This window comes from Erithacus rubecula (assembly GCF_903797595.1).
Source record: "Erithacus rubecula genome assembly, chromosome: 19".
NCBI classification, from domain to species: Eukaryota; Metazoa; Chordata; class Aves; order Passeriformes; family Muscicapidae; genus Erithacus; species Erithacus rubecula.
The window spans coordinates 99,093-127,092 of NC_136671.1; the positions used below are offsets into that span (position 1 = coordinate 99,093).

Here is a 28,000-nt window from a genome sequence, read left to right on the forward strand (position 1 = left end):
CTTGTGACTGTTCCGGGGAGAATCAAGTGTCTATAAGGATAAAATACATTCAGAAAAGAGTCTGGTCTTGAAATAGATCACATGGTAAATGTGATAGAAGGGACAGAAGGTGTAGAGGCAAACAGAGCTGTCACCAGAGAGCAGCAGATGAAAACTCATCCTTTTGATCTATAAGGACATGGTAGTCTTGGAGCATGGGGCAGCCATCACCAACCACAGGCAGCAGAAAGCCCAGAGGTGTGACACACAGCCAGGTCCTCTACCAGTTGGTAGGACATGACTCATTGGGAGCAGTACACCCAACTGTCTTTTGTGATGTGGCTCATTAGCAAATACCAGGTCTGGTCATGTACAGTGCTCCATAACATTACAGCTTCCAGATTTCTTGGAGTCGTATGGCACTGGTGCCTGTGATGCGATTTCCATGCTGCATAAGAGAGCAACCTCTGAGTGCTGAGGCAGATTTGTCCCCAGCTCCTCAGTCCTGGAGGAGAAATTGTGCCTGTAGCCAGGGCTGCCTGCAGCCAGTCTGTGAGTGTCGGCCATGCTGAACCTTGCACTTGGACTTGGCTGTGTCTCCCTCCATGCAGGCTGTGTTGCAGCTCCAGGACAAGCAGTCTGTTTGCCTTGGCACAAGGCTGCTGAGAGGACCTGGACAGTCGAGGGGGTTTGGCCACCTCTACCCAGGTCTGTTTGGCCTTGCTTGTGCACAGTAGTGTCACTTTGGTCTCTTGTCATGGTGATTTGGGGTACATTCCCCAAACCCATCGCTACAAAAAGAGTCATCTTGCTGTTGACGTACAGCTTGTGAATAAAGCCATTTTTTAGGGCAATCTGGAAAACAATTCCTTGATTGCCTCCCAGCCTATTTTGGCCTAGGGATCAAAATAACTCCTAACTGACAGGGAGGATTCTTTGATGCAGATGGCTTCTCCAGTCTCCTAGGAAAGCTCTGAAAGGGTTGGTATGTTTCCCAGAATAGTTCATGCTGGAAGGGACCTCAAAGCTCATTTCATTTTATTTCATTTCATTTCATTCCCCTGCCATGGCTAGGAACACCTTCCACTATCCCTGTCCAACTTGACCCAGAACACTTAAAGAGATGGGGCAGCCACAGCTTCTCTGGACAACGTGTCAGTGCTTTACCATCCTTACAAGGAAGAACATCTTATCAAAATCTCTCCTCTATCAGTTTAAAACCATTCCCTCTTATCCTATCACTATCTGCCCCTCTGCATACTGGAAGGCTGCAATAAGATTTCTGTAGAGCCTTCTCCAGGCTGAGCAGTATTTGAAGATGTCTGGAGCCTGGGTTTTAGGGTAAGTGACCAGGAGTGGCATCTTTCCTGAACATCTGTTCTTTTTCTAAATCCTTCCTTTCTTGGCCACAGCAGATCTCAACAGCAGATCTGTGGGCTTTTGAGGTATCTCAAAAAGGTGAAAAAAAAAAAAGAATTGTGTTCCTTCACTATGACAAATAAATTGGAAAGGCGGAAGGGAAGATTGCTGTCAGGTCACCTCCCAGGAATGTCCTGTCTGTGGAAATGCTGAAGCCGCCTCCCTCAGTGTAACACACGAGCAGGGCTTCACGTGAGCTCTCAGAGCTGCAGCTGAGCTGGAGCCTCCCTTTGTTCTGATAGCACAAAGATATTTCTCTCCAGCTCTCCAGGTAGAGCTTCTGATGTGGCCAAGAGCTGAGGTACCCCTAGGACCCTGTTTCTCACCACTGCTCAAGGTGCAGAGAAAAGCTGGATGAGGATCCTGTGGGTCAGCATGGTGGGAGGGATACAACCCCTTGGACGAAGGACAGTCAGACAAGGGATATTTGGAGGTCTGGCCAGACTGGAGGGGAAACTCTGCAGCCTACCAGTGCCATCTAAGCAGGGGCACAGCTCTGTTCAGATGCCACAGAGTGCCTCTGCAGGCCCTGGCAGCAGTGGCTGTGCAGGAGGACGGGGACCATGCGCTTGGCCTGGACCATGCACAGATCCATTTGGAAATGCCAGAGTACAGCAGGGAAGGGAGGTTCCACTCTTCTTTGCAGGCTGGTAGCCCTGTGGTTGCTGGAGATGCTGACACCGAAGCCCTGTGAGTTTTCAAGCACTCTAGTCCTCTGGGCCTACTGCCAGGGACCAGGCTGCAGCCTGGAGTCATGTCCTGAGCAGATGCTTGTTCCATGGTAGCCTCTGCTGCAGGCTCCCTCTGCTCCACATGGACATGGTGCCCTACTTGTGGCTGCACTGTGGGGTGCTGTGTAGTGCCCTGGGCTCCTGGGCTCCTGTAGTGATGCATATTGAGAGTGTTTCCTTCTCCCCTCCTTCCTGGGGCAGAGGCAAGGTGGACTTGTGGCCAAGAGGTGCCCAGGTAGGAGCAGGCTGTGTCAGAGGCACTGCAGCAGAAGCAGATCCAGGCTCCTGTGACAGGGATGTGGTGCTGCAGGATAGACTCACTGACTCCTGTGGCAGGGCAGGGAATGGGACCGATTGTGCTTGCTTCACAGGATCCTTGGGGGATTCTGTGCAGGACAGGGGCCAAAGGTCAGTGGCGAGAAATAGATTCACTTATCTGGACTTTAACTCCTACCAGCCAAGGCTGTGGTGGGACAGTGTCCTGGTGCTGCAACCCCCACAGCAGGAATTGAGCTGGACTGGGGCAGGCATGGGCAGGAAGGGCACTAACCCAGCACCTCACGGGTGGATCTACCCTCTGGAGAGACTCCACCAGGAGCATGGGTGCATGCTCTGAGCAGGCTGAGCCCCTGGGTACTCACCAGTATTGCTCCTGTACCAGCATGAGCAACAGACAAGAGCCTGCAGATAAATGGATAGACCTGCCCATTCTCTTCCTCTATGCAGGTAATGAGGCACAACAGAGATCCAGCCCTTGAGATCCACATCTGGGGCAAATTGCTTCCAGCTCATAGATGGTGTATGCTTTTGGAATGCTGGTCCCCATACCAGCCAAGTGGGAAAACTGGAGTCCTCAGTGTATGTGACAGCACTGATCCTCCTTGGGCAATGTAGCATCCCAAAAGTGGGACCTTCCTTGTCACATATCTCCTTCCTACCCCAGAGGAAGCAGCATTCCCGGGCAGGAAGGAGGCTGCCCAGTGCCCCTGCCAGCAGCAGGATGTGAGGGATCCATCACACCAGATCCTGCTCTGGCTCCCAGCAGAATCTGAATCATGCCTGAGAAATGGGGATGTGTTTCGGCATGAATGCCTGTCCTAAGCAAGTGGCACCATTTCTGTACAGGCTGGTGGTCCTGTGGCTAGTCTGACTGCAGCAGAGTTGCCATACTGCTGCCCTCCAGATGCTACTGCCGTTCAGCTGCACTGTGTGTCCCATGCACACCCTCCTGTGCATCACCCTGGCCACTCTGTGCTGCTCAGCCTCCATCCACACCCAAGGACAGCCCTTAACACATCCCTTGTCCTGCACTATTTCTGGGGTGTGCCCATACCCAGCCCATACATCTCAGCACAGCACTACATCTACAGTAGTGTTACGTCTACCCAGGTCCTGCTCAGCCTCTGAACTAAAGAAACTGTATCATTCCCAGGGACTTACTGTCAAAGAGGATCTTGGCACACCATCACACCCAAGGCTTCTCAGGAGCAAGAGGAGGTAGAGAAGGCAGGGGGAGCCCAGCTTCTCCTGCAGCCCCTGGAGGATCTTCTCTCCTGTCCAGAGGAGCTGGGAACCACAGGGGTACTCTGCCATGGGGGGCCCTGGGAAGTAGGTCCGAGAGCTCCAAAACTCAACGACCATGCTGCTGCTGCTGCTGCTGCTACTGTTCCTCCTCCTCCTCTCCTCCTCCTCGCTCAAACATCCACCTGGGGTGACAGGTCCCCTCTCCCTGGCTTCCTCTGGGATTGAGGCCAGCCTGGTCAAACCAATTTGTGATTTTGGGAGCAGTCACAAAATACTGGGTGTATGGACAGTGGGATGGACAAAGGTCTGTGGGTGTCAGAAGTTCCCAGGAGAGGAGGAATGAAACCAGGAAAGCTTCAGGAGGAAGAAGATACAGATTCCAGGAGCCTCATCTGCCCACTGCAGCCTGCATGGCCCTGCACTGCCAGTGGGTCTGTGCTGCCAGAACAGCAGGGTAATGCTGCTCTATGATGTGCCCAGCTGAAGGGCTATGCCCCAAATAACATTGAATTCTCCCTCCTAGCACTACAATCATGTCCCTACCCTGTCTGTCTTGTCCCATCTCAGAATCAGGCAGGTGCCCAGACCAGTTCCAGACATGTGCTTGCACAATAAAATTCCATCACTGCTATTTAACATTATGTTTAGCATCCCCTAAGGGACCCCAAAGGGTTCTCGCCCCTCCTCCCTTTGCTGCACTTGTCCCCTGGCTAGGGGAGCCTCCAGGATCTGTGCATCCACCCAGGCCTCTGCCCTTTGATACAGATTCCTCTCATCTACTGGGCGATATGACCACCTTTGTCAGCACAGAACACAGTGTGCTGTGATTGCTGAAAACTGGTGAGATCACTCCCTCACCTCCCCTGCACCAATTCACAGGGCAGCCCCTCAGCCCTCCCAGAGCCAGGCATGGAGCTGGAGCCCTGGACTCTCCAAGGAGTTTGTAAATATCTCCTTGCTCCACTTCATGGAATAAGGAGGTCTACTGCGAGTCTGTGCTTGGTTGGCTGCATGCCCACCTCACTCCTGGAGAGGGATGCATATACTGTGTGGTGGGTGGTGATCCTGGGGATGTGGCAGTGGGTCAGTGAGGATGTGACAGGATTACTGCCTGGGGGGATGCAGCCAGGAGTGGTGCAGACATGTGGGAGCACAGGCAGGATAAGTACTGCTGCAAATGCTGAGTGCTGTGCACCCAAGGCTGTTTCTGGATGGGAAGGCTGTTGCTGGCAGAGGGTCTGGGGAACAAGCCTGATGTACCTTCAACAGCTGAAGTTTGGCCATGGGGCTCCCTCCATATCCCAAAGGCAGATGAGCTGCTGCTAGCTATGCTGCCTGAAGGCCAGGAGCTGGGTATGTGGCAGTGCCTGCTCCCACATGACTTCAGAGTTGCAAGTGATGCAAACCCCTGAGTGTGCTGGTGCTTGATCCCTGAGGGACTGTGTGATAGCAGAAATGCAGGGCAGACCCCAGACCCCTGTGTAGTAGCTCTGTGGCAGGCATGGCAGGGATCATCCAGCAAGTGAAGATGATGCTGCTGCTGAGACTGGAAGAGGGTGATGTTATGTTAGAGGGCACGGTGGTTGGAGGGGTTGGCTCTAGCGTGGTTGCTTGGGCAGGGGCAGTCATGCTCCAGTGCAGTCCAGTGCTGGTCAGCCTGGAGAGTAGAGAGCTGCTGAGGAACGTAGGGGAGCAGAGGACTCTGGGATGCCTGTGCAGCTGGAGACCCACCCTGCCAAGCAGGCCTGAAGTGAGACATCTGAACCAATACTCCCAGTATGGAAACTGCTGTACCTTCTAGGCATCTCTACCACACCCCTTCCCTGTGTCAGATGATGCTGTGGTCCTGCTCCATCCCATCCATCTTCCCAGGTTGTTGGGAACTCCCAGAAGAGCAGTGAACTTAATCTCAGTGACCTCCTCTGGAGAAGCCCCTTGGTCTCTGGGGTGCTGATCAAGGAAGGGAGCAGTGCCTCTCCCCCTCACTAGAAGCTGAAAGTAGATGGCAGCTGTCTGCTTTGCAGAGCCCACAGCACCTCTGGGTTACATCAGGTACTTAGTCCTCTCCAGGGAATACTTCTGGCCTTTGCCTAGAAAAAAGATTGAGCCCCAGCAAGTTTGTCCTGTGCAGAGTAGGGCTGCACTTCAACTGCAGGTAAGGAGCTTGGGGTCTCCAGGGGAACCTTTCAACAGCAAGACATCACAGTTTGGCTATCCTGGCACTGCATTCTGGGACCCGGGACAGAATGTAAGGACAAGGACACCACAAGCAGCTGCTGAGTTGGAGCATGCAGTAAGACCATGTGGAGGGGACAACACATCCCCAAGGGAGCCCTCGCAGCGTTTTGGGGGTGGCCTGGGCATTAATCCTTCAGTGGTGTCAGGGAGCAGCTCAAACAGCTCCCCAGTGCATGCAGGGGCATCCCATGGTGTGATCCCCCGGGGCCGGTGGGGAGGGTCTCTGGGCAGGATGTGCTGGTGGCTCTCTGCCCCGCATCCCGCAAGCCGGGAGTTGCAGCAGCTCCTGCGGGTGGGGTGTCCCCGCGCCCGGGCTGGGCTCTGGACACTCTGCGGGCAGCGATATACCCTGGGGTGCCACCCCAGGCGGGCCAGGCCTGAGTTCTGCTACATCGGCACCCGGTGTGGGGTCCGGGACGGGAGTGAGTCCGGAGCGGGACGGCACGGCACCGCACGACGGCTCGTCTCGGTGCGCGTGCACGGTGCCGGGACAGGGCTGGGCACCGGAATACGGGAGCCGGAGGTCCGGCGGGGCAGGGCGATGGGAAGCGGCGGGCGGCGGGAAGCGGTGGGGCTACAGCGCTGCTGGGAGCAGGAACGGGAGCGGAGCTCAGTTGAGCCGAGGCGGGGGGGGGGGGGGGGGGGCGGGGAGGGGAGGGAGCGCAGTCGAACCCAGCGCGCGGACGCGCCGCCCCGGCCGCACTTTGTTGTCTCGGCCGCCACCGAGTCCCGGCCGCAGCAGCGTGGGCCCGGCGGTCAGGATGTCCCAGGAGAGCCTCCTCGGGATGGACGAGGGAGCGCTGCGGAAGCTAGTGAGTCCTGCGGCTGCTCCGGGGCTCGGAGTACGGTGCGCGCCCGCGGCGATTCCGGGGGCGGATCGTACCTGGAGGTGCCTCGGCTCCTTGAAGCCCCCGAGCCGAAGGCTGCTGTCCCAGGCGCGGGCAGAACGGGACCGGGCGGGCCTCGGCCGGGAGGGATTCCAGAGCCATGTCTGCGGAATGGAGGGAGCGGATGTAGCACTGGAGACCCAGCGCTGATCCCAGGCGGCAGCATCTGGAGGGACCAGCGCTGGCCCAGGTCGAGCGCTGGGCCGGGGCGAGCTCCAGCACGAGTCCCTGCTCTACTTCGATTATTCCGAAGGCTCTGTTCCCACTGCTCTGGCTGCGCTTGGCCCTTTGCTCGCTACCGCGCCCGGCCATACCTCCTGTCCTGACTCCATCTTCCCGGCCGTGGATCCCGGGGAATCGTTCCCCGATGCCGGCACAGTTCCCTGCTCCCCGCTGTCCCCTTGCGGGTGCCCGCCTGACAGGGGCTGGCGCGGTGCCCGGCGCACTTCCCGGGTTCTGCTCGCATTGCTTTGCATCCCGTCCCCTCCTGTGCGGCGCCTTCTGGAGCACCGGCCGGAGCACTGCCCCAGCAGCGAGTGCCACAGTCGTGTGCTGCCGCAGCGGGTGGACTCTGGAGGACGAGGGTCTCTGTGTTCCGAAAACGGGACTCATGATATTCATCCAGGGCTGCTGTACTGGGAAGCCCCTACAAGTGCCCAGCTTTTGGCAATCCAGGGATCCCCGGCCCGGGGCGAGGGCTGTGCTGGCCGCCCCGGGAGTTGAGCCGGGGTGGCCCAGGCCTGCGATGGGGAATGATCACAGCAGGAAGCTGACTCAGCCGGGAAGGCAGGTCTCATGGAACACGAAAGAAAGGGAGGGGGGGGCTGTGCTGTGGGTCGACACGGGGGTTGCCCCTTGCTGAGCCTTCTGTCCTGCCACCCTCAGCCAGCTCTACGTGATGACACGCAGTCCTGCCTGTGTTTGAGCTAAGTCCACTTGTTTCTCATGGGGTGATGTCAGGCCCAACGGGCCACCCATCCAGAGGTTTAGGGATGGGTGGTCAGTGTTTCCCCATACTGCCAGTGGTCCAGCTGTGCCATATCCCAGCCAAGGTCCCTGATCTGAGATGGAGCCCCAGGAGCGGTGGTGGGTTCCTGGTGTCTGGCCAGCCCAGGGAAGTGGATCTCATCCCGCAGCAAGCACTGCTTCTATGTATGCTTTTTCTTTGAAATGCTGAGGCTTTGCCTCCCCAGAGCACTGTGCTTGTGATCCACATCTCCGTGTGCTGTGTGGCAGAGGCTGAGAACAGCCTCATCTGTGCTGACGTGAGACAGGGAAGGAATTATTTTTCTTCTGGTTAGATTTTTGGCTCCACTCAGATGGGAGAGGATTATTCCATATAAGGGAAAACTGCATCTCCCACCACTTCCTTCTTCTCTGCTCTCCCTACCCCTCCACTCTGCCTTGCTTCTCCTTTCTCCCAAGTCACACCTAGGCAGCAGCATCTGATGTCCCCAGGGAAACTGGAAGAAGGAGGCTGGGGGACTTGAGGAGATCCCTACAGCCCACTCACTTCTGTTCTGGCTGGGCTGAAAGCTGCCAGAAAGCCTCTGCCCTGCAACTTTTGCCATAGGCACCCATATGATTCCCTCCCCAGCACTGTTATCCTAGTCGCAGGAAGGCCAGTTGAGATGAACCAATGGTGCAGCATAAAGGTGACCAAGGGCTTGGAGAAGCCAGAGGAGGGAGCTGTGAAAGATGGGATGGCTACTACTGCAGGATGGCCCTTAGGTGGATGTCCAGGAGCAAGAGATTGTTTGAATGCTCATGGCTGTACTGAGCTCCAGGCTGAGGTCTGATGGCCTTGGGCTGGGGAATGCTTCCTCTCCCAGCCCCTCCAACTCTAAGTCTGGTTAATTAAGGATGATGTAAATTCCTTTGGAGACAGCAGCAGGGCAGGCTTGAGCTAGGAACTTCATTGCCATGAGATTCCCTTCTTCTTATACCCAGTAGCCTTTGGCAAATCTTCGATGGCCCTAAGAAGCACTGCATCCCTGCCATGTCCCTGTCATCCAGTGTCTTTCCTGCTGTCCTCTGCCTCAGGGGCAGCCATGCTCCCCATGGCTCTTTCCAAATATGACAGTGAAGCTTTGGGCTGTAGGAGGTGCTCGATGTGCCAGGCTCTTCCGATGTCCCAAAGTGGTTTCCGTGTGGCCAGGCTCCAGCCTCCAAAGTGCTGTGTGCTCTGACACTCCAAAGAGCCGGATGGATGCATGCATGCCAGGCTAATTGCAGCCATCCTGGAGGAGCTGCCCACTGCACCGGGGTCTGAGCACTGCTGTGTTGGGCACTAGTGAGGAAGCAGCCTATGAGTGCTGTGCCAGTGCCCTTTCACAAAGGCACTCTGTGTGCTGAGAAGGGTGTTTGCTTGGAATCATTAATTTGCTGGCAGCTGGGCAGGGCCCATGGGGCCCTGGCATGTGCAGATCCCTGAGCCTGGCTGTGCTGGCAGGGTTGGGCCCCTTGGTCCCTTTGCAGCTGTTGTGGTTTCCAACATGCTTTCCCCTGCCACTGGCTATGGAGTTTCCAGAGCTGCTCATTTGCCTCATCCCAGCTCTCTGCTGACGTGGCCTTGGAATAAAGCATTTTGTCCTGCCCTGCCATTTGTCCTGTGGGGAGAAGCCTTCCAGGCCCTAGGTGTATTTCCTCTGCCCTGACCCAGCTTCTGGGGCCAAGCCCAGCTTGTTCCTCACTGCCAGAAGCTTAATTAGAGAAGGACCAAAGCCTTGGCCACCCAATATGCAGTTGAGGACTATTGTCCTGTCTTCAAAGCCTTTGGATGGCTGCAGGGAGAGCTGTCCTTAGCTCAAAACTCTGCCTCCAGCCCCTCATTTTGAGCTGAACTAAATTCCAACCATCGATGCTGCCCTGTTTGCAGGGAGCCAGGCTTCCTGGCTGGCCAGAGTGGCTGCCATTGCTGCTGGACTATGCCTTTGTCCTGTCAGTAGTTGTCCCCACTGTATGTAGTGGATGTAGTGGCATCCTTGGGGTGCCAGCAGCTATCTGGGGCAGATGGAAAAAGAGAGGCCTGTGAGGATGGAGGGGCTGGTTTTCTCTGCAACACTCCCCTCTGCTCTGGCAGTGCCGTGGCTCCTGTTTTTCCCAGCCACTTCCCTGGCTTTGTGGTGGCAGACATGCCTGCTCTGGATAAAAGCCCAGAGTAGGCTGCAAGCCTCTGCTCTAGCCAGGATGCTGGAAGGGATAGTACTGCCTGCTGGCATGGTGAGAGGTGCTGGGGTGGCAGGGAAAGAGCACCCTGACTCCAGGCATTTCCCCCAGAGGTTATGTGTATTTTTAGAGTTGGTCTGCTCTAAGGGTTGGTAGCCCCAACTGCTGGGATCTTCCCAGCTGGGGAAGGATAATGCTCCCAGCTTTGTGGCTGGCAAGGGTTGGAAGTTTTGGTTGAAGCAGTTTTGGCTGCTGCTGGGATGGTGCATTGCATCTCTGTGCCTGCTGTGTGCTTGCTGGCTTCATTAAAATGGGAATACCTACTCACCAAACTCCAAGCAGAGAGGGCAAAGGGCAATAGCTTCTCAAGGTCTCTGCAGAGAAGTCTGTGTACAAGTGGTGGTGTGGGGCCCTCAGTGTGGCTCAATTAAGGTCCAGTTAAGGGACTGACCCTGGATCCTGGCTGTGGCAGAACCCAGAGAGCCTGGATGGTGGTCTGTCAGTGACCCATGGGACAGGAAGGGAAGGGATTGATACTCTTGTCCTGTGGCACAGCCATGGCTTCTCCCAGCATGATGGGGCTTGATGATGACAGCAACTGCTGATGATCATGGGGTTTATTTTTAATGAGCTCCATGGGAAATCACCTCCTGGGTTCCCAGTGTCAGGGCAGTCTTGATGTCCTACAGCAAGACTGTAAGGATAGCAGGGCCATGCTTGCTCTGGATGGCCTTTCACTGCAGATCTGGCTATCTTCTGCCCCTTCAACATCAGGAGGTTCATGGCCCTCTGGGAAAACTGGAGCTGGTAGTGGGGCTAGGCTGTGATCTGCTCTGGAAGAGGGGAAGCAGCTCTGAGTGCCTGTGCCAGTGCTGGCCTTGGATGGGCTGAGGAGCACCTGGAACACCTGTGAGATGTTCATGGGGGGCATTTGTGGGGGAATTGTGTCTGTGTTTCCCACACATAAAGGGTTGGACTTGGATTTTTAGGACAGATCCCACTCATGGATTTGGTTCCAAGAGCTGCCAACCATCCGCTAGCAGTAGATGAGGGTGGGGAAGGCTGCAGGGTGGACAAGATGACCCCTTGGTGGGATGCTGGGGCCCTTTCAACCAGCACCTCCTGGGGAACATGAGTTGGAAAGAAAATGGGCTCTCCTGTCCCTTTGCTGCTGGAGGGGCTGGCTTGGGTAAGAAAACTCATTCCAGAGCCAGTGGCACTGGGAGGGGCAGAGCTGCAGGGCACCAACCCTTGCACACAGCAGGACCACTGGCAGGTGTTCATTTTGCGAGCTCATCTCTTTGACCTTTACATGCTCAGAGGTCTTGGTGCCACCATGGCAACCCCTCCTCACCATGGCTGGTCCCAGCATCCTGCCCTGGAGGGGCACAGCCCACTTCCCACAGTTCCAGGCAGCATTAAACTGGGTATGTGCGTGCCATACACAGACAGTGCCTTTGTCCAGAGCGTGGGCAGCTCATATCAGTGTGGCAGAGGGTGGCACCAGGGCTGAAACAGGGCCTTAAGTGGCCAGAGCCAGAGCTGAGCCCTGCCCTGTGCACCCAGCTGGAGGCCACACTGGACCTGGCTGAGCGGCGCCGCATCCGCTCTGCTATCCGGGAGCTGCAGCGGCAGGAGTTGGAGCGGGACGAGGAGACGTTGGCATCCAAGCGCTTCCGCCCAGAACGCAGCAGCCACCGACAGGATGACAAGGAGAATTGGCCACAGTGAGTTCAGCTGGGAGCTGAGGTCATTCCCTGCCTCTGCCCTGGGAGATGGGGGCTGCAATACCTGGCCCCACTCTGGCTGGGACAGATTTGAGTGAACATGAGGGCGGGAGCAGCATGGCACAGAGCAGCTTGGCTCATGGTGGGGCCTGTTGCCTGGATCTGCCAGCTGCCCACAAGGGGACTTTGCTCACAAGCACCCATGACAGCTCCAGATGGCCACTGCTCTCACCCTGCTCAGGTCCCAGCACCTGGAAGAGGAGCAGCAGGCAGCCCTGACTGCTTTGTCTGAGCAGCTCGAAGCCATCACCAGCGTGGAGGAACTGACAAAACTGGTGAGCAACTGTGTGCCAGGGCAGGTCGTTTGCTGGGATGGAATTTGTGCTGGGGCTGACCCTGCTTGTTTCCTGGGTCTTTCCCTCTTTGCAGCTGCGGGCAGCAGGTGAGTATGAGGAGCGCAAGCTGATCAGAGCTGCCATCCGTAAGCTGCGGGCTGAGGAGATTGAAGGTGAGGCACCATTCCCATGTTCCGGGAGGGGGAATGCCCTGGAGAGTCTGGGATGTGGGCAGCTGCTTCCTGAATACCATCTTTGCTCCCATCCAGCTGCGACCCTGGCTGGAAATGTACAGAGTAGCCAGAGGGACGGCAGCAAGATTACCGCCACTATGCCTGGGGAAACAAAAATTGTCCAGAGAGACAATGCTGAAACACCAGCCCTTACTGGGATTGAAGAGAGCTGTGGTGAGTGCAGCACCAAACTTCCAGGCACAGACAAGAGCGGGGAGAGCGGCCAGCAGGATGATGCAGAACCAGCACTGGCTGGGCCAGAGAAGAGTGGGTACAGGGAGGCTGTGGAGCAGACCCCTGCCCAGGAGCCCAAAGGCTCAGTGGTGAGTGTGTAGGGCACTGCAGGGGGTGGGACTGTTCAAGATTTCACCCTTTCCTGGGGTTCCTGTGCCAGCCTGTCTGGAGCACAGAGCCGTGGGCAAGCTGCCTGAAGGGACTGAGGCAGGTGGGGCTGGGGTCTTTGGGGATAGGAAAAACATGGCTGGGCTGTGCCAGCGTGGCCCCAGCAGTGGTGAGCTGGGATTGGGGCCTCAGGCCAGGGTGCCCCTTGGGCTTCTCTCAAGGATGCAATCTGGTGGGGATCTGGGAGCCCCTTGATACAGTAAAGTAAATGTCCCTTGATGTGGTAAACTCATTTCTGCTTCAGTTCTTGGGGATGGGGTTCTTTGGCAGCAACAACCATTCATCTCTCCTGCAGCAGTTCCCTTGTATGGATAGAAACCTTGATTCCCTGTCCCCCTTCTTGTGATGGCTGTTCCTGGCAGCTTTGAGGGGCCAGAGCTCATTCTGGAGTGAAGTTGGGAGCTTTCTCGATAGGAAAGGGATAAGCTCGTAAGCAGATCTGGAAGGAATGAGAACAAGCTGGGGTTTTCAGTGCAGCAGGGATGAGCATGCCGATTGTGTGGTGGTAGGAGATCCATGCATCCAACCCTGTGGGGTTCCCCTTTGAGGGTAAGGATGGGAAGAGAAGAAGCAATGGGTGTACCTGCAGCCAGGTGGGAAGGCATGGGTTCCCCCATCTGCCTCTGTCCAGCCCTGTTTCTTCTTCCACTTGCCCCAGGGCTGTAGCAGGAGACTGCCAAAGGGATGTGGCCTTGTGCCACCTTTCAGCACTGTCTGCCTCCCCATCTGGATGTGCTAGCACACTGCCCCCAAGCCCTGGCTGGGCTGGGATGTCACTGAGCAGTTGAGAGGGATGTTCTCATTACTATAAACCCAAGGCCATTTCCATCCTTGGGTTTGGGGCCTGCTTCTCCTGTGCCCCCTCAGGGTACAGGCCCCTCTTCGTCTCTCCTGCCGTAGAGTCATGGTGCTGCTAGAAGCACTGGCACAGCTAGGACTGGCCCCTTGTTCCCTAGCTGACACCAGGACACCCTAACTGTGCTCAGACTTATGTCAGAGACATATCTGTCACCTGCGTGCAGTCCTGTGTCCAGAATGTTTCATCGTTTGCCAAGCAGAGTTGCAGGTGCTATGGACAGGGACAGGGTATGGTAAAACTGGGTGTTCCCTGCATCACAGAGTCTTGGAGTGCCTGGGCTGAGGGCATAGGGCAGGTTTGGAATCCCCCTTCACTAGACACTGTCTCCCTGCCCACAGGATGCACCAGGATGTGGGGACACTTGTCCCCCTCGGAGCCTCCTGCTGTGACTCCTGTGCAGGGACTGGCTTGTCAGTTCCAGACAGCATACAGGCAGGGATCTGGATAGGATGAGAAGAGACCACAGTATATGTGTCCCTGGCTGGAATGGGCCATGGTGGTCCAGTCAGAGACTGGACTGTGGCTAGTTCTGCTCTCTGCAGGCCCACAAGCAAGAGGATGTGGTGGAGCAGGAGCATGTCCCAACTGGGAGGCAGGAGCTGTGCAGCCAGCAAGCTGGAGATCTCCAGAAACTCAGTAATCAGGGTGAGTTCCCACAAATGTCCATGGCAAAGTCCTGTCTAGGGGCATGCCTGGGGTCAGAGCTGTGCCTGGCCAGTTGCAGCACGATGGAGGGCACCATCTCACAGTGGTGGGCAGGGCAACCGGGTGCCTGGGAGGGGCTGTAGGAGTAGGGATGCATTGCAGGCAGCTGCAGGCTTCCCAAGCAGAGCCTCTTCTCACCCACAGCTGTGGTGTCAGGGACCCTTGTGCTCCTGGAGCTGCAGCCAACCCCAGAGCCCAATCCAGAGACCGAGGATGGTGGTGAGGACCTGCAGCAGGGCCTGGGGCAGCCCCAGGCAGCCTGGAAGGAAGGGACCCTGGGCACTCCTGCCAGCACCCCAGAGCCCAGTGTGGCACAAAGCCCCAGAGGGGAGCAGCTCATCCCAGGCCAGCCCAGTGCTGACAGCCAGGTACAAAACTGATGGCAGCTGCTGCTGACCTTCTTGCCCAGTACTGGTAGTCTGTGTGTGAAGGCAACTTAATGAGGGGGCTGCATGTAACACCCAGCTAAGTGCTCTTCCCCTCTACTCCCACAGCTTCCTGTTGAGGTGCACTGCCAGGCACTGGGGCCAGGTGGGAGTCATGAGAGGCCATCAGTGGGTAAGTGTAGCCCTGAGGGGAATGATGTGAGAGCCGTGTCCCCCTGACAGCTGGGCAGTGCTGCCCCAGAGCCCCCCCCTGCTCCCCAGTCCTGCAGCATGTACATCCCAGGCAGCCCTGGGGACATGACTCCAGCCCACATGTGCTGGGCCAGGAATGTGAGTGCAGGGCACAGCCAGGCCAAAGGCCACCCCTAGCTGGGGGCTGATTGCTGCCTAGCCAAGTGGTGGTAATGCCCACACCAGCCAGGGAGCTGGGTGCCAGACAGGCTGTTTACTGGGACTCCCACTCTGGCCGGGTTACTGCAGGGCCATGAAAGGGAATCAGTGCCAGTAGCAAACCCTGGCCTTTTGCATTCTTTGTCCCAATAAGGCTGGGAGCTGTGCATGGCTGGCTCTGACCACCCCCACCCTGGGCCCAGCACCCTACAGGGCCTCCTCACAGCCCTGAGGGATTCCTGTGGCCAGCAGTTGCCCTCTTCCTACTGCTGGGAGAACCATCTCCATGGCTATCCCAGGAGGAAATGGAGAAAAAACAAAACACAGTTCTCTGCTTCCAGGGTCAGGGGTACTGCCCTGGCAGGTGAAGGTTGCTGCCCCTCTGAGGAGCCCATGGAGTCTGCTGGCTCCTGGGAAGATTCTGGAGGTGGTGGGTTGCAGCGTGGCACAGCCCTGGGGTAGAAGAAGGTGTGCAGAATCTGACCCCTCCTTGCCTCACAGAGGGCTTAAACCTTGGTTCTGAGGAGAAGCTGAGCCCCCTCTCTCCATGGATATCAATGACTCCAGCCCCAAGGCAGAGCTGTGCTCTGCTCACACCCTTGAAGGCTGAGCCACCTGGGGTCCCCTCGACATCTCTCCAGAGGCGATGATGTGCCAGAGCTTGGTGAGGACAGGGGTGTTCCCAACCTTTCAACACAGACCCCAGGGACCCCCACTGTGCTGCTAGGCATAGAGTCTACCCTCGCTCTGGGGAGTGTGGAGTTATGGGGAGGGAGACTGCAGGGTGCTCTGCTGGGGTGGGGGAATGCCAGCAGCACCTATGCCATGCTCACCCTCTACTACCTTTGTGTTATTCCTTCCTTGGCCTGTCTCTTCCCAAGCATCAGTGCCCACTCAGGAGGTAATGGGGACCCCGGCTCGCTTGAATACTCACCGGTGGGAGCTGGCATCCTCCTCCCTTTGCCTTGCTGGCCCCACGGGTAAGATCCTTGTAGGGGCTGCCTCCATCCTCCACTTCCCGGTGGCGGAATGTCCCCAGTGGAGCCTGGGCAGGTGTGGAGCTTTGCAGTGCCAGGACGTCGAAGGATGCGGCTGGCAGCCCACCTGCTCTTTTGCTTCCTGCCCAGAAGCCCTCCCTCCCTCCCAGCCATGTACACACGGTCCGGCAGGAGTGGTGGGAGGGAGCAGAGGCTTTGAGGGGCTGCAGCCACCCTGGAAAATGCTGGGTGTATGATGGGATCTTTGGGCGGCAGCAGTACATCGCGTGAGCACCCTGGGGGATTACATGCGTGGTCAGGCACGCCGGGGGCATTGCGCGTCGTGTGTGCAACCTAGGGGGTCTGCATGCACATTGTAGCATCCCGGGGCAGCATGCATCGCAGGGGGCACCCCAGGGTGGGGGGCAGTGCGTATCGCAGGGAGCACCGCGGGGCGCTGCATGCAGGGTGCGGGGCCAAGTCCCGGCGGGGACACGCGCAGGCGGCCGCAGTCCGGTGACCCCGCGCCCATCCCCGCAGCGCCGCGCCCCGCCGGACCCCCACCTTCCCCCGCCGCCGGCTCGGTGCGGGAGCGCGCGCAGCGCTTCGGGCCGGCGGGGGCGGGCGGCGCGGGGGGGCGGGCCGGGGCCGGGGCCGCCCAATGGCAGAGGGGGCCCCGCACGGCCCCGCCGGCGCCCGCTCAAAACGCGCGGGGCAGCAGCGGCGCAGAGCAGCGTCCGGCCCCGCGCCCTGCCGGATCCCGCCTCGACGCCATGAAGACCTTCTTCACCATCGAGATCAAGGATGGGCGCGTGCAGCCCCTGGCTCCCCGCATCACGGCCGCCCCCGGCAGCCAGCGGGCAGGTGGGCACTGAGGGGGACGGGGTGTGCAGGACGGATCCATTGGGCAGATGGCATCTGTCATGAGGCTTGACACTGTAGGGGTGATGGGTATGGGTGTCATGCAGGGAGGTGGGACTGGAAAAGGTGGGGATCTCTCAGAACGGTGGGCACCGCAGGGAAATGGACCTGGGGGATCCATTGGGCTGTAAGCACTACAGGACTGTGCTCCTAATAAGACAGTGTGCACAGCTGGGCAATGGAGCAGGGTGGGTGCCAGTGGGCAGTTGAGCACTGACAGATGGTGGGCACAAATGGGCAGGTGGAGATGGGCAGGCTGAGCCAGGCCAGGTGGGTGCGTGCTGATTAGCAGCAGTGGCATTTGAGTGCTGGTAGCCCAGACTTTGAGCACAGGTGCAGCGAGAAGAACAAAGTGTGCCTGGTAGCCCTCATCCTTTAGCCTGCACTCTCAACCTGCTTGGGGCATCTCTGTTTGGGGAGACCATCTAGCCCTGCATCCTGTCCCCAGCCCCAGTGTCTTATCGTGTTTATGTTTGAGGTCATTCCCCAATCCCTGCCCCCCCCCCAGCCCTGTCCCATCCTCTCCCCACTGAACTGCTGGTTCAGGGGAGCCCATGCCGTCATGCTCTGTCACATCCCACTGCTGTACCATGCCTGTTCCAGCCCTGCCCCAACCCTGCTTGCCCACAGATGTGGCTGGCTCAGGATGCTCCTGTGGCCATCCCTCTCACCAATAGGTCTCGGCTCCAGCTGAAGCACTGCATAAAGTGCCCTTTCTTGGGGAGGATGATAAGTCAGGGCAGCGAGGGTCTCAACTTTCTCATCTCTTGCTTGCCTTCAAAGTGCATTCCCTGTGCTCAGTGCTCACTGTCAGGGCAGGATGTGTGGGACAGGCAGATAGCCTAGCCAGAGCCACTTCCCAGCTGTGGGGCTGAGTTGTGGGCTGGGTCAGACCCCACATGCCTTTTGCTCCCCTTGCAGAGGTGACTCTGGGTCTGCGGAGCACCCCTATCCGTATCACCACCATCCCCAGCAGTGTCAGCAGCATCTGCAACATCAGCAGTGTCAGCAGCAATGTCACCAAGGTGAGTGCCCAGGATGTCTATCAGGCCATGCCCCACCTGGCCATTGCTAGGCAGTTTCAGGGCTTTCAGGGGACCTGGGACCAAGGAGTTAGTGTAGGCAGCATGGTCCAGATGCTCTCTCTGGTTTTGGTTGGTGCTTTTGTTTTGGTAGGGTTTCTTTCATCAAGACACCCTGGACTTTGTGTGTAGTTGCACAGCCCCACATGAGCCCCCTGCACTCTGGACTGTGCCACCATGTACTCAGACACTTGGGGTGTCTTGACGTGGGCAGAGGGGGACAAGGAATTTTTGTGGGTCTCCCTTTGCTTCAAACACCTTTAAGGGTGGCAGCAGCTCAGGGAAAAACCCATCGCCAGCCACCCCTCTGTTTTTCCTCCTGAGGATGGACCTTGGCCACACATCTGGAGAGCCTGCCTTGGAGGGGGGCTACTCCTCAGAGGTCTGTAAAGCACCCTGGAGCTGTGGGTTGAAGTCTTGCCTGTTCCTGCTATGCCTCCACCGAGTGGAGAGTACCCAAAGCCCCAGCCCACCTAGGAGGGATTCTTGGGTGCAACTGGAGAAAAAAAACATCTGAAAAAACAACCCCTCTGCAGTGTCTTGTGGGGAGAGCAGGCTGTGGCCACCCTGGGGCTGGGTGCACACAGGAGACAGCCCTTCAAGTGCTTTGATCTGCTTGTGCCCATCTAGGGTAATGCGAGGCGCCTGTGTGCCGCCTTGGCAGGAGCCAGGATGTCAAACATGGCTCTGTCTCACTCATGGCTCTGCACACGGCTGGCTGCCTCTGCAGGAACAGCACTGTGGGTGGCCTGGTCTCTGCCAGTGGCTGTGGTCCCACTGATAGCCTGAGCATACTGATGGCTGTGGTACCACTGACTTCACCCCATCCTCAGCCTGGCATGAGGTAGGCAGTGCCTATAGGTACTGCCCACACCTGCCAGCAGATCCTGCCTGTGGGCAGCTGGCTGTGGTGGGGTGACTTCCATGTGCTAGTGCACTTGGGCAGGCTTGGCCCGAGCACTTGTCAGCTCTCATTAAGGTATTAGTGGGTCTGTCCAGTGAGGTGGAGGGCAGGAGACAAAGCCGCTAGGTATGCTCCTGGTGAGCAGGGAGGAGGAAGAGGAGGAGGCAGTGATGCTGGCAGCCTTGCCATGTAGGGCTTGATTAGAGGACCAGCAGGCTGCAGGAACCTGGGGGAAGTAGCCATGCCAGCATGTCTTCTTGTTGGTGGGGTGTTGCCTATGCCTATGCAGAGGCTTGCCCCCCCCCGGGGCACGCATTGGGCAGCACAGGGGTATGAAGACCTAAAATCCATGCTTTATCAGGGCTGGCCTGATGTGCTGTGGGTGATGCTAGCCCAGAGTGGGAAGGCACTTGGGCAAAAGAACACAGCAGTGGTTGACCTTTTCACTCACCCAGCACTGCAGTGGTCAGGGCTGGTCCCCACCACTTTGTCCCACAGTCCCCAGGCTGGTATCTGGCCCTGGCAGCCTCCAGGGGTGGGGGGCGGGCCACATGCAGGACTCCCCTTGCTGAGCCACCTGGTCCCACAGCCGGATGTGCTGCCAAGTGTGGTGCCTGGCTCAGCACCCCTGCACGGGACCCCCAGCTGCTGGGACCAGAATAGCCCAGAGGCAGGGAGCGGGCCAGCCTCCAGCCGGGGGGGTGCCTGGGCCCCTATAAAGGGCAGCAGACAGCTGAGCGGGCCTTGCCGCAGAGCCTGCACCGCCACCATGCCGGGGCTCAGCTTGGAGGGGCTGGCGCAAGCTGGGGCGGCTGAGCTGGCAGAGCTGTGGCAGGAGCTGGTAGCCTTCCGGGGGGCAGCAGAGGGGCAACTGGAGTGGGCTCTGCAGCAAGTGCAGACGCTGGCGCAGGCACTGCAGACATTGGAGCAGGAACACCTGGAGCTGCGGGCAGAGCTGGGGCGTCTGGGCCACCGCCTTGATCTGCTGGCGCCAGGGCTGCAGGCGCCCCCCAGGGAGGACATCAGCACCCTCTTTCTGGAAGCACAGGACCCTTGCGCCCACTTTGAGGGCACTGAGGAGCCCAGTGGTCCTGTGGCCCATCCACCCACTTTCTCCAGTACACGCCAGCAATCGGCCCTGCATCTCTCCCGAAGCAACAGCAGCGTGAGTGTGGGCAGCCCTGCCCCATGACAGGGGGAAGGGAGGGGGTCACCAGCCTAGAAGGGCTGTTGGGGGTGTCTACAGACCTGGCACAAGGCGTGACTGTGGCAGTGGTAACGAGGACACGGCACCATGTCCTCGTGCACCTGTGGGTGCACAGCTCGCTGTGGCGGGGCTGTGCACCCACCTGTTTTGCATTCCCAGTGTGCCAGGTGGGAGGCCACAGGCAGCTGTCTTGCCCCCCACCCCAGCATCAGGCACAGGTGGTGGCATGGGTGTGCGTGGCCAGCATCAACTCCTGCTGATGATTTTGCCATGCATTGGTTACTGGGCCACAGGATGTGGGGTGGGGTGTGTGTGTGTGGCTGCTCTGATCACCCTCTGTCATCCCTGGTGCCTCTGTGCCCTATTCCGGGCCTGGCCCACTGCCTGCATTGCTGGGGGGTTGTGCTGAAAGGGACTTGGCGTCCTGGCTGTGCTTGGGCAGGGGCCGAACTGGCCTATATCCTGGCAGGGATGCCAGGCAAGGCTCTTGATCTCCTGCACAAGCTCCTCTACACTAAGTCCCTTAATTCCATGAAAATCCCTGTGCTGCTAATGGCATGCAATGGCCCTTGCCAGCATCTTGCCCACTGCCGGGTAACAGCTGCTGCCCAGCCCAGAGCCCTGTCTGCTGGAAGACCCAGCCACCTCCTACCAGGGAGCAGGGAGGATTTGGAGATATTATTGCAGCCAGACTGGAAGGAAGAGGGGGACTGCTGGGCTCTCCTGGGGACTGTGGTGCTGCAGATTGTCATGCTCTCCTGCCTGCCTTGGGTGCTGCAGATGCTTGCAGTGTCCCACCAGCTAAGAGCACTTAGGCCCTATGTGGCACATCCTCTGCAGGGTCCTCACTGCCTGTATCAATGGGCGTGTCAGAGTGATGAAGGCCTGGACCATGAGAAGAGGTGTGGAGGAGTGGCCAAGCTGGCAGGGGCTCAGCTGCGTGGTAATGTCCTTGCAGATGGAGCCAGAGGTGGTGGAGCAGCACCAGGCACCAAGGCGGGAACCAGAGCTGCCAAATGGCATGGAGAAGGTGCAAGTGAGGGAGGTGGAGAGAAGGAGCAAGCTGAATGTCGAGGAGCTGAGCAAGATTGAGGATGAGGATGTTCTGGATAAGATGGTACTTCTTCTCTGGTTCGGGCTCCTGGAAGAAGGTAAAGAGACCTTAAGCTCATGGTAGAAGACTAATGATGACTTCCCCCTCCTGCAGCTGGATCGGACAACAGACTTTGAGGAGCGACGGCTGATTCGAAATGCCATGCGGGAGCTGCGCCAGCGCAAGCGAGGTATTCAGGGATGGTGACCCCTGCTGGGGTCAGAGTGATGGTGGTGGCAATATAGGGTGCTAAAGTGGGGCTGTCCAGCCACATGGAAGCATTGAGCGCATGGTGTGCGCTGGGTTCTCTATTGGCTTTGCGAGGCCAAGGACATCATCCGTCCCATGAACCAGTTGTGGGCCAGCAGCAGTTGCAGGACCCCTGGTGTGGCAGGAACTATGCCCACCATCCTACCTCCCTACTGATGCCATCTCCCACTCATGTTTGCAGACCAGCGGGAGAAGGAGCGTGACCAGCGGCTGCAGGAGGCGAGAAGCCAATCCGTGGCAGGAAGGGCTGGCCACGCCACAGAGACCACCACCAGGCAGAGCACTCAGTCAGCCGATGGCTCGGCATGCAGCACCATCACCAAGACTGAGCGTCTCGTCCAGTCTAGTATGGGCTGGGCTCGGGGTGTGCCACCCTTTGGGGCCCTTGCAGAATCCTTCCCAGTGCTCTGCCACCACAGCTCCTTTGCCATTCACTGCCTGTCCTGAGTCTGGGAATAGGATAGGGCTGAATCTTTGGCTTGCCCAGAGCCTGCCTGGGGATAATTAAGGGTTCTGCTCCAGTGACTTCCCTCTGAATCCCCAACCCTGTCAGGATGGCAGGGCCTCATCTGCACCTTTGGCCTGTGCTTGTCTCCTATACCCCTGCTCTCCTAATCCCTGGGTGGCTCAAGCTGAGTGGCTGCAGGGGCTAAAGGATGCCCCAGCTCCCTGCTGCTTTGTGCTTCCCTCTGTTCTCTGCTCAAGGGGCACATGCTCTCTGTCCTCCCTCTACCTGCTTCCCTCTGCCTACCACCTGGGACTTCCCCCTGTTGCACCACATGGGTGTGAAGATGCTTGGCAGTAGCAGGTGTCTGTGGGTGTTGCTCCTCCCAGCCCACCAGTTCCCGTTGCTTTGTCCATGCAGGTGATGGCACCAAAACCTCCCGTACTACAACCACGGAGTCGAGTTATGTGAAGAGATCAGACAGTAAGAGTTTTTCCTGCCCTTTCCCCACAGCACCTTCAGGGTGTAACCCTGGGGCATTGCTGCTGCTGACCTGTCACTGCTTTGGTGCAGGCAGAGTGCTGCCTGCCTGGCACAGCTTCTGCCCGGGGCCTCTGTCCTTCCTCTCTCTGCAGATGGCAGCAGTACTTTTGTTCAAACCAAATCATCCTACAGCTCCTCCAAAAAGACGGGCAGGTGAGCAGAGGTGCCTGTGGGGACAGCCCCACATGGTCCCTTGTCACTCATCTGGTTGCACAAACCCTGTGCCCAGCTTGCAGTGTTCCCACTGCAAATGTGACCCCAAAGCCTCCAGGTCCTTGAGGTACATTCCCTGTGTTGAGAGGTTCTCATGGGTCGTTCCATGAGCACAGAGACAGGTCTTCCACCTGAGGCCCTTAAGCCACCTCTCTTGTGTCCCAGGGACATGGAGGTCTCCAGAGTTCCAGGGCTGGCCATGGGCTGAGACCATTGCTTGCCCTCTCCTGGGCTGCCCACAGCCCCTTTAGCATTGCCTCTCTCCCAGCGTTTTTGACCGTGAAGATGAGAGTGCTTCTCGACAGAGCAGCCTAGCTGCACTGGAGCGGCGTCAGGCGGAGAAGAAGAAGGAACTGATGAAGGCTCAGAGCCTGCCCAAGACATCAGCCTCACAAGCACGCAAGGCCATGATGGAGAAGCTGCAAAAAGAGAGTGGGAGGTGAGGCCCAGCCTGGGGCAGGCTGGCCAGGGCAGCGAGTGCTGTACAATAACAATCTACAGCTATGGCTAACACCTCATGTTTCCTGCCACAGTTCAAATCCTGCTGCATCACAGACCACCGTGCAGCGCTCCTCGAGCTTTGGCGTGCCAAATGCCAACAGTATCAAACAGATGTTGCTGGACTGGTGCAGAGCCAAGACCCGGGGCTATGAGGTGGGTGCTAACTCCTCTCCCTGTCCCAAGGCCAGTCACTCTGTCCCTTACTAACTCTGTTGCCCTTTCAGCATGTGGACATCCAGAACTTCTCATCCAGCTGGAGTGATGGCATGGCCTTCTGTGCCTTGGTCCACAATTTCTTCCCTGATGCATTTGACTACAGTAAGCTGACACCCCAGAACCGCCGCCAAAACTTCGAGGTGGCCTTCTCTTCTGCAGAGTACGTACCTCTCTTGCCATCATATGGACTTGGGATAGCTTGGAGTGGCTTGGGGTGGCTCTCCTGCTCGCTGCTGGGGTGAGGGGGTCACGTGGAGGTGATGGTGCTGGAGATGGGTGCCCATAGGTGTCATTCCTCCCATGCAATGCAACAAAGTTAGGCTCTGTGGGGGCAAGTAGCAGCTCTGTGGGCAGTCACAAGAGGCCAATGCAGCCCGGTCTGGTGTGGCAAGGGTGGGTATGGGGGTCTGGGTTCCTGGATGTAGGGCAGAGCACCCAAAGGCAGAGCAGCAGCCCCATGAAGCTGCTGGCTTCAGGCAGTACATTCCATCCTGGACTACCAGGTGTAGGACTACAGCCAGTGGAGGGATCAGGGTTTGGCTATGCCAGGTGCCTCCTTTCACAATTGTAGGGGCTCAAACACCATTGCAGCTTCTCCAGTCTCTTCCCTTCCCCTTTTGCTTCTGGTTTTCCTGGGTGCTGCGAGATGGGAGTGCGCCCAGCTGGAGGGCTGGCAGCCAGCCCCTCTCTCTTTCCTTCTGTCTCTCTCCCACCCACTTACACCTCTCCTCCAGCACCTTGCTGGGGGGCAGGGCTGGGGATAGGGTCCCATCCTACTGATGTCCAAGGTGGCGGGGTGAGATGGGGACTCCCGCAAGCTACTAGGGTGCCGTGGTGCTGTTTGGTGGAGCGAGAAGGGGGCTGCGGGCCTGGCTCTTGGCGCTCCTGTTAATGGATTTTTTGCCTTAATTGGGAAACTGGTGCGCGGACTTGAGAGAGCCATCGATCTCTCCGGCCTGGAAGCCAGGTGGCCTCTTGTCCTTCCTCCTCCTCCAGCTCTTGTGAGCGTCCTCTCCCGAGCTTCCTGCACCAGGGCTGTGCTGCGCGGTTCCAAGTGGAGCTGGGCAGGAGGGCGGGGCTTCCCCCCCCACCATCCTCCCAGCGGGTCTATATAGGAACTATATAGAGCGCCGCTCCACTCTGGAACCCGCTCCCCGAGCACCTGGCGTGCCAGAACACCTCACTCGTCGTCATCCTCCTCCTTTTCCATCTGTCTTTCCCTCTGGACTACACGCCTCTCCACGCCACTCACCTGCCCCTCTCCCCCTTGCTTATGCCCCCCAATATCACTGAATGGCCTTGGCATGGGGTGCCCGGAGCCCTCCTGCCCCTGCATCATGCATCCCCAGAGCACGCCAGAGCGGAGCAGCTGCCAGTGGGATGGGAACTGCACTGATCTGTGTCTCTTGTTTTCTCTTCCTTCCCTCCCTGACTGGGCTGCGGTCACTGGCTTGCCCCTCTCTCCCTGCACCCAGGAAGCACGCGGATTGTCCGCAGTTGCTGGACGTGGAGGACATGGTCCGGATGCGCGAGCCAGATTGGAAGTGTGTGTACACATACATTCAGGAATTCTATCGCTGCCTGGTCCAGATGGGGCTGGTAAAAACCAAAAAGTCGTAGCCCATTGTCAGCCCCCCCCAGGACCAATGGTGAGAATCTTCCCCTCCAAGTACCTGCCCATGCCCCCACCACCACCAGGGCTTGGCAGGGAACTGACTGCCTTGGCTGCAGACGAGGCTGGGGGATGCTGGTGGGTGAGGGGTGAGTCCTGGTGGTGCCAGACAGGGCCCAGCAGGAGATGGGCAGAGACAGCTGGTTGGGCTCTGGCCTTCTGAAATAGTGCTTATCGGGGTTTGCACAGGGGCGACTGTGTCACCCTGGAGTGCTGTTTGCTCTCTGGCTGTGGGGAGGGTGGTAGTTAGAGCCCTGCCCCCATGGCTGAACCTGACCCAGGATCAGCTGCTGGGATGCCACTCAAGGTGTTCCAAGTGATGCTGCTTGAGTGTGGGTGGCCCCACAGGATGCTGCAGCATCACTGGTTCCACTTCCTGTCTCATTCCCCTGCCTCAGGGTGCATGCCCAGCTCCATGATGCTGCCTGCTCATATATGGGCAGAAACAGGAGCCTGGAAAGTGTGACTCAAGGCTCAGGTCCTGCCTCGTCCTGCAATGTTTGTGCCTGTCTCAGGGCATCCTGGCTGGCACTAGAGCTGCGGCTCCCCTGGCTGTGCACAGTGCTGGCACACCAGGGCCCAAACAATGGCTTTATAAGGGTAGGGTCACTCTCTGTGTGCTGCCATTGCTCCATTACCTCCTGAGCCAGGCTAGCAATGGCAAGGGCTTTCCCAAGGCCCCAAGCATTGTCCCCCTCATCCCCACAGTGGTGAAGGGGATCAAAGCATGAGGTGGGGCTCATGGTGCCAGCCAGCCTGTGGGCTTGGAGCCCCCTGAGCATGCAGCAGTGACCTAATGGGATGGCAGAGGCCCTGGGACCTGGGGTGGGGGGCTCTCATGTACCCTGGTGCTCCCTAGGCTGGCACTGGCTGGGATCACTTCTTGGAGTGGGACTGTTCTAGAGGGCCAATGTGTGTAGTGGGGCTACTGCAGGAGGGGAGAGGGGAGGTACAGGGCTTAAGAGTGCTGTCATGGTGGGTGGCAAGCATAGGGTTCAGACCCTCCTTGTGCACCCTGTCTTTGGGGACAGAACCTGCCTTGGGAGATCCTCCTTATGCACCCAGAGCCTTCAGGCAGAATGTTGAATGGCCCAGGCCAAAGCAGGTGCTGCCAGTTTGTGTCAGCACCGCCCTCACTGCCAATGCAGGCCTTGCTCCAGCAGCAGCCTGGTAGGGATCTGGGGCCTGGGCAGGGTCAGAAGGATTGGCAGCAGTGGCAGGGTTGCTTCTGTGCCCCTCACCCCTGCTCAGTAGAAAGGAGAGGGCAAGAGGTAGCCAGATACCCTCCATGCCCTTCCTGGTTGTCATGACGACTCCTAATTGTGTTGTCAGTCCCTTTTTGCACCCAGGGAGCCCTGACTTGGGGAGAGACGTGGCCCAGGGAACTGGATGGGTGGCAAAGCAGTGTGGGCTACCTTACCAAAAGGGCAGTAGCAGAGACCCAAGGTTACTACGGGGATGATCAACCACATCTGATCTGCCAAGGCTCCACAAGACTGGTAGCTGCTGGAGTTGGGTCCTGCATGGACCCCTGCACTGTGGTAGGACAGGGAGAGGAGGAGATAGGCCAGGTTGAGTGAGCTGAAGCAGGGCAGTGCCCACTCCAGCAGTAGGGTGTGCTGGGCCTGGGGCAGGCAGCCCCCAGGCTCCAGTCTACTGCAAGGGAGAGAGCTGGGTTGACAGGGCTTGCAGGAAGGCAGAAGAGCAGGGCCAGGGCTTGAGGCAGGAGTAAGGTGTAACCAAGACCAACCCCTTGCTTTCCCTGAACCACTTGGTAGCATTTGAGGCAGGGGCACAGCAGATACCTGCAGCCAGGCTGGGCTCTTCTGAGAGGCCATCAGCATCAGCTGGAGGAGCAAGAGGAGGAGGGTGGGCATAGCTTTAGCAGGGGATGACTGCCAACACCAAGAAGTGGGACAGAAAGCACCAGGGGAGCAAGTGGTGCAGAAAGCTGGGCAACAAATGCCCTGGGGCAGGCACCTCCGCTGGCAGACAGACAGCTCTTCCCAGTGTCAGGAGCTAATGGACTGTGGGTACCAGGGTGGAGTGGGTTGGTGTGTGGAAGGAGCTGAGCAGGTCAGAGGGCAGCCCTGCCCACACCGGTAGGCCCTGGCCAGTATGGGGTACCCCAGCCACCACCCACATGGGGTAGCCTGCTTGAGGCCATGCTGAAGGCTACATCTCTGCAGGACGCTGGTGGACTGCGTGCCGCTGGTGGAGGTCGAAGACATGATGATCATGGGGAAGAAGCCTGACGCCAAGTGCGTCTTCACCTATGTGCAGTCCCTCTATAACCACCTGCGTCGCCATGAGTTACGCATGCGGCAGAAAGAGTGCTAGAGCCTGCCCTGCCCGCCCCCACTGCTGCCCTCACCCCAGAGCTGCCATTGGGCAGGAGAGCTGCTTGCCTGGGAGGGTTTGGGGAGCCATGGGTCTGGCACTGGGGACAGAACTCTTCTACCAGGGTACCCCCACACCTCTGCCTTGGCCAGCTGTGGGCTGACCCTGTGGGCAGATCCAAGTGGGTGCTGCTGGGGGTGCTCCCACCTTGGCTTGCCCCGCATGCTCCAGCCTTTAAGTTATTTGTTCTCCAGGAATTACCTGCCCTGCAGGCACCATCCCTGTGTCCCTGGGGTGGCCTGGGTAGAGCTGTACGGTCCAGCCAGGGTCATGGTACACCCAGCAGGCAACATCTGTCAGTGGTTCCCTTGGCCCTCTGCAAGGCAGCCTCTCTGCCCACTGCAGGCCTTACTTAGTGTCACCTCACGGGGACAGCTCCACGACCGTGCCAACACCCTGCTTCCCACTTCCACGTGCACCTGGAGCACTTCCACATTGGGAGCACCTGTGGGCTGGGGAGGGGGCAGTGGCAAGGGGTCCCAGGGGAGTGCAAGGCAAAGAGAGCAAGCTGGGACAACTGCCCCCACTCTTCTCTCCAGCTCGGGGCACCTGCGTGCTCAGCGCTGACACGTG

The 28,000-nt window shown here is 58.3% G+C and overlaps 2 protein-coding genes across 2 annotated transcripts in view; one reads left to right on the top strand and one right to left on the bottom strand.

The window, feature by feature from the left end:
• MORC2 (MORC family CW-type zinc finger 2) overlaps positions 1 to 16,020 on the bottom strand; it is a 76,204-nt gene extending 60,184 nt beyond the window's left edge. The window contains exon 1 of the mRNA XM_079322165.1: positions 15,918 to 16,020. Within this exon, the coding sequence (XP_079178291.1) occupies positions 15,918 to 15,991 (74 nt within the window). The 5' untranslated portion in view covers positions 15,992 to 16,020. The remainder of the gene's footprint in view (positions 1 to 15,917) is intronic.
• Positions 6,539 to 27,987, top strand: SMTN (smoothelin). Its single transcript, XM_079322196.1, has 21 exons — positions 6,539 to 6,703; positions 11,513 to 11,673; positions 11,915 to 12,008; positions 12,103 to 12,181; positions 12,278 to 12,564; positions 14,045 to 14,147; positions 14,352 to 14,575; positions 14,702 to 14,765; positions 15,865 to 15,963; positions 16,501 to 16,824; positions 17,803 to 17,906; positions 19,916 to 20,032; positions 21,033 to 21,191; positions 21,282 to 21,357; positions 21,619 to 21,783; positions 22,303 to 22,365; positions 22,518 to 22,578; positions 22,907 to 23,077; positions 23,172 to 23,292; positions 23,364 to 23,515; positions 27,217 to 27,987. Exons 1-21 carry the CDS (start codon positions 6,653 to 6,655, stop codon positions 27,365 to 27,367), a joined length of 2,826 nt encoding a protein of 941 aa, XP_079178322.1. The 5' UTR covers positions 6,539 to 6,652; the 3' UTR covers positions 27,368 to 27,987.
• The last annotated feature ends 13 nt before the right edge of the window (positions 27,988 to 28,000 follow it).

Excerpts from the sequence above, each read along its gene's own strand:
- SMTN (XM_079322196.1), top strand. The coding sequence starts at position 6,653 with ATGTCCCAGGAGAGCCTCCTCGGGATGGACGAGGGAGCGCTGCGGAAG. Across the intron at positions 14,576-14,701 it reads AGCCCAGTGCTGACAGCCAG|CTTCCTGTTGAGGTGCACTG; the intron begins GTACAAAACTGA and ends CTACTCCCACAG. Across the intron at positions 22,579-22,906 it reads TCCTCCAAAAAGACGGGCAG|CGTTTTTGACCGTGAAGATG; the intron begins GTGAGCAGAGGT and ends CCTCTCTCCCAG.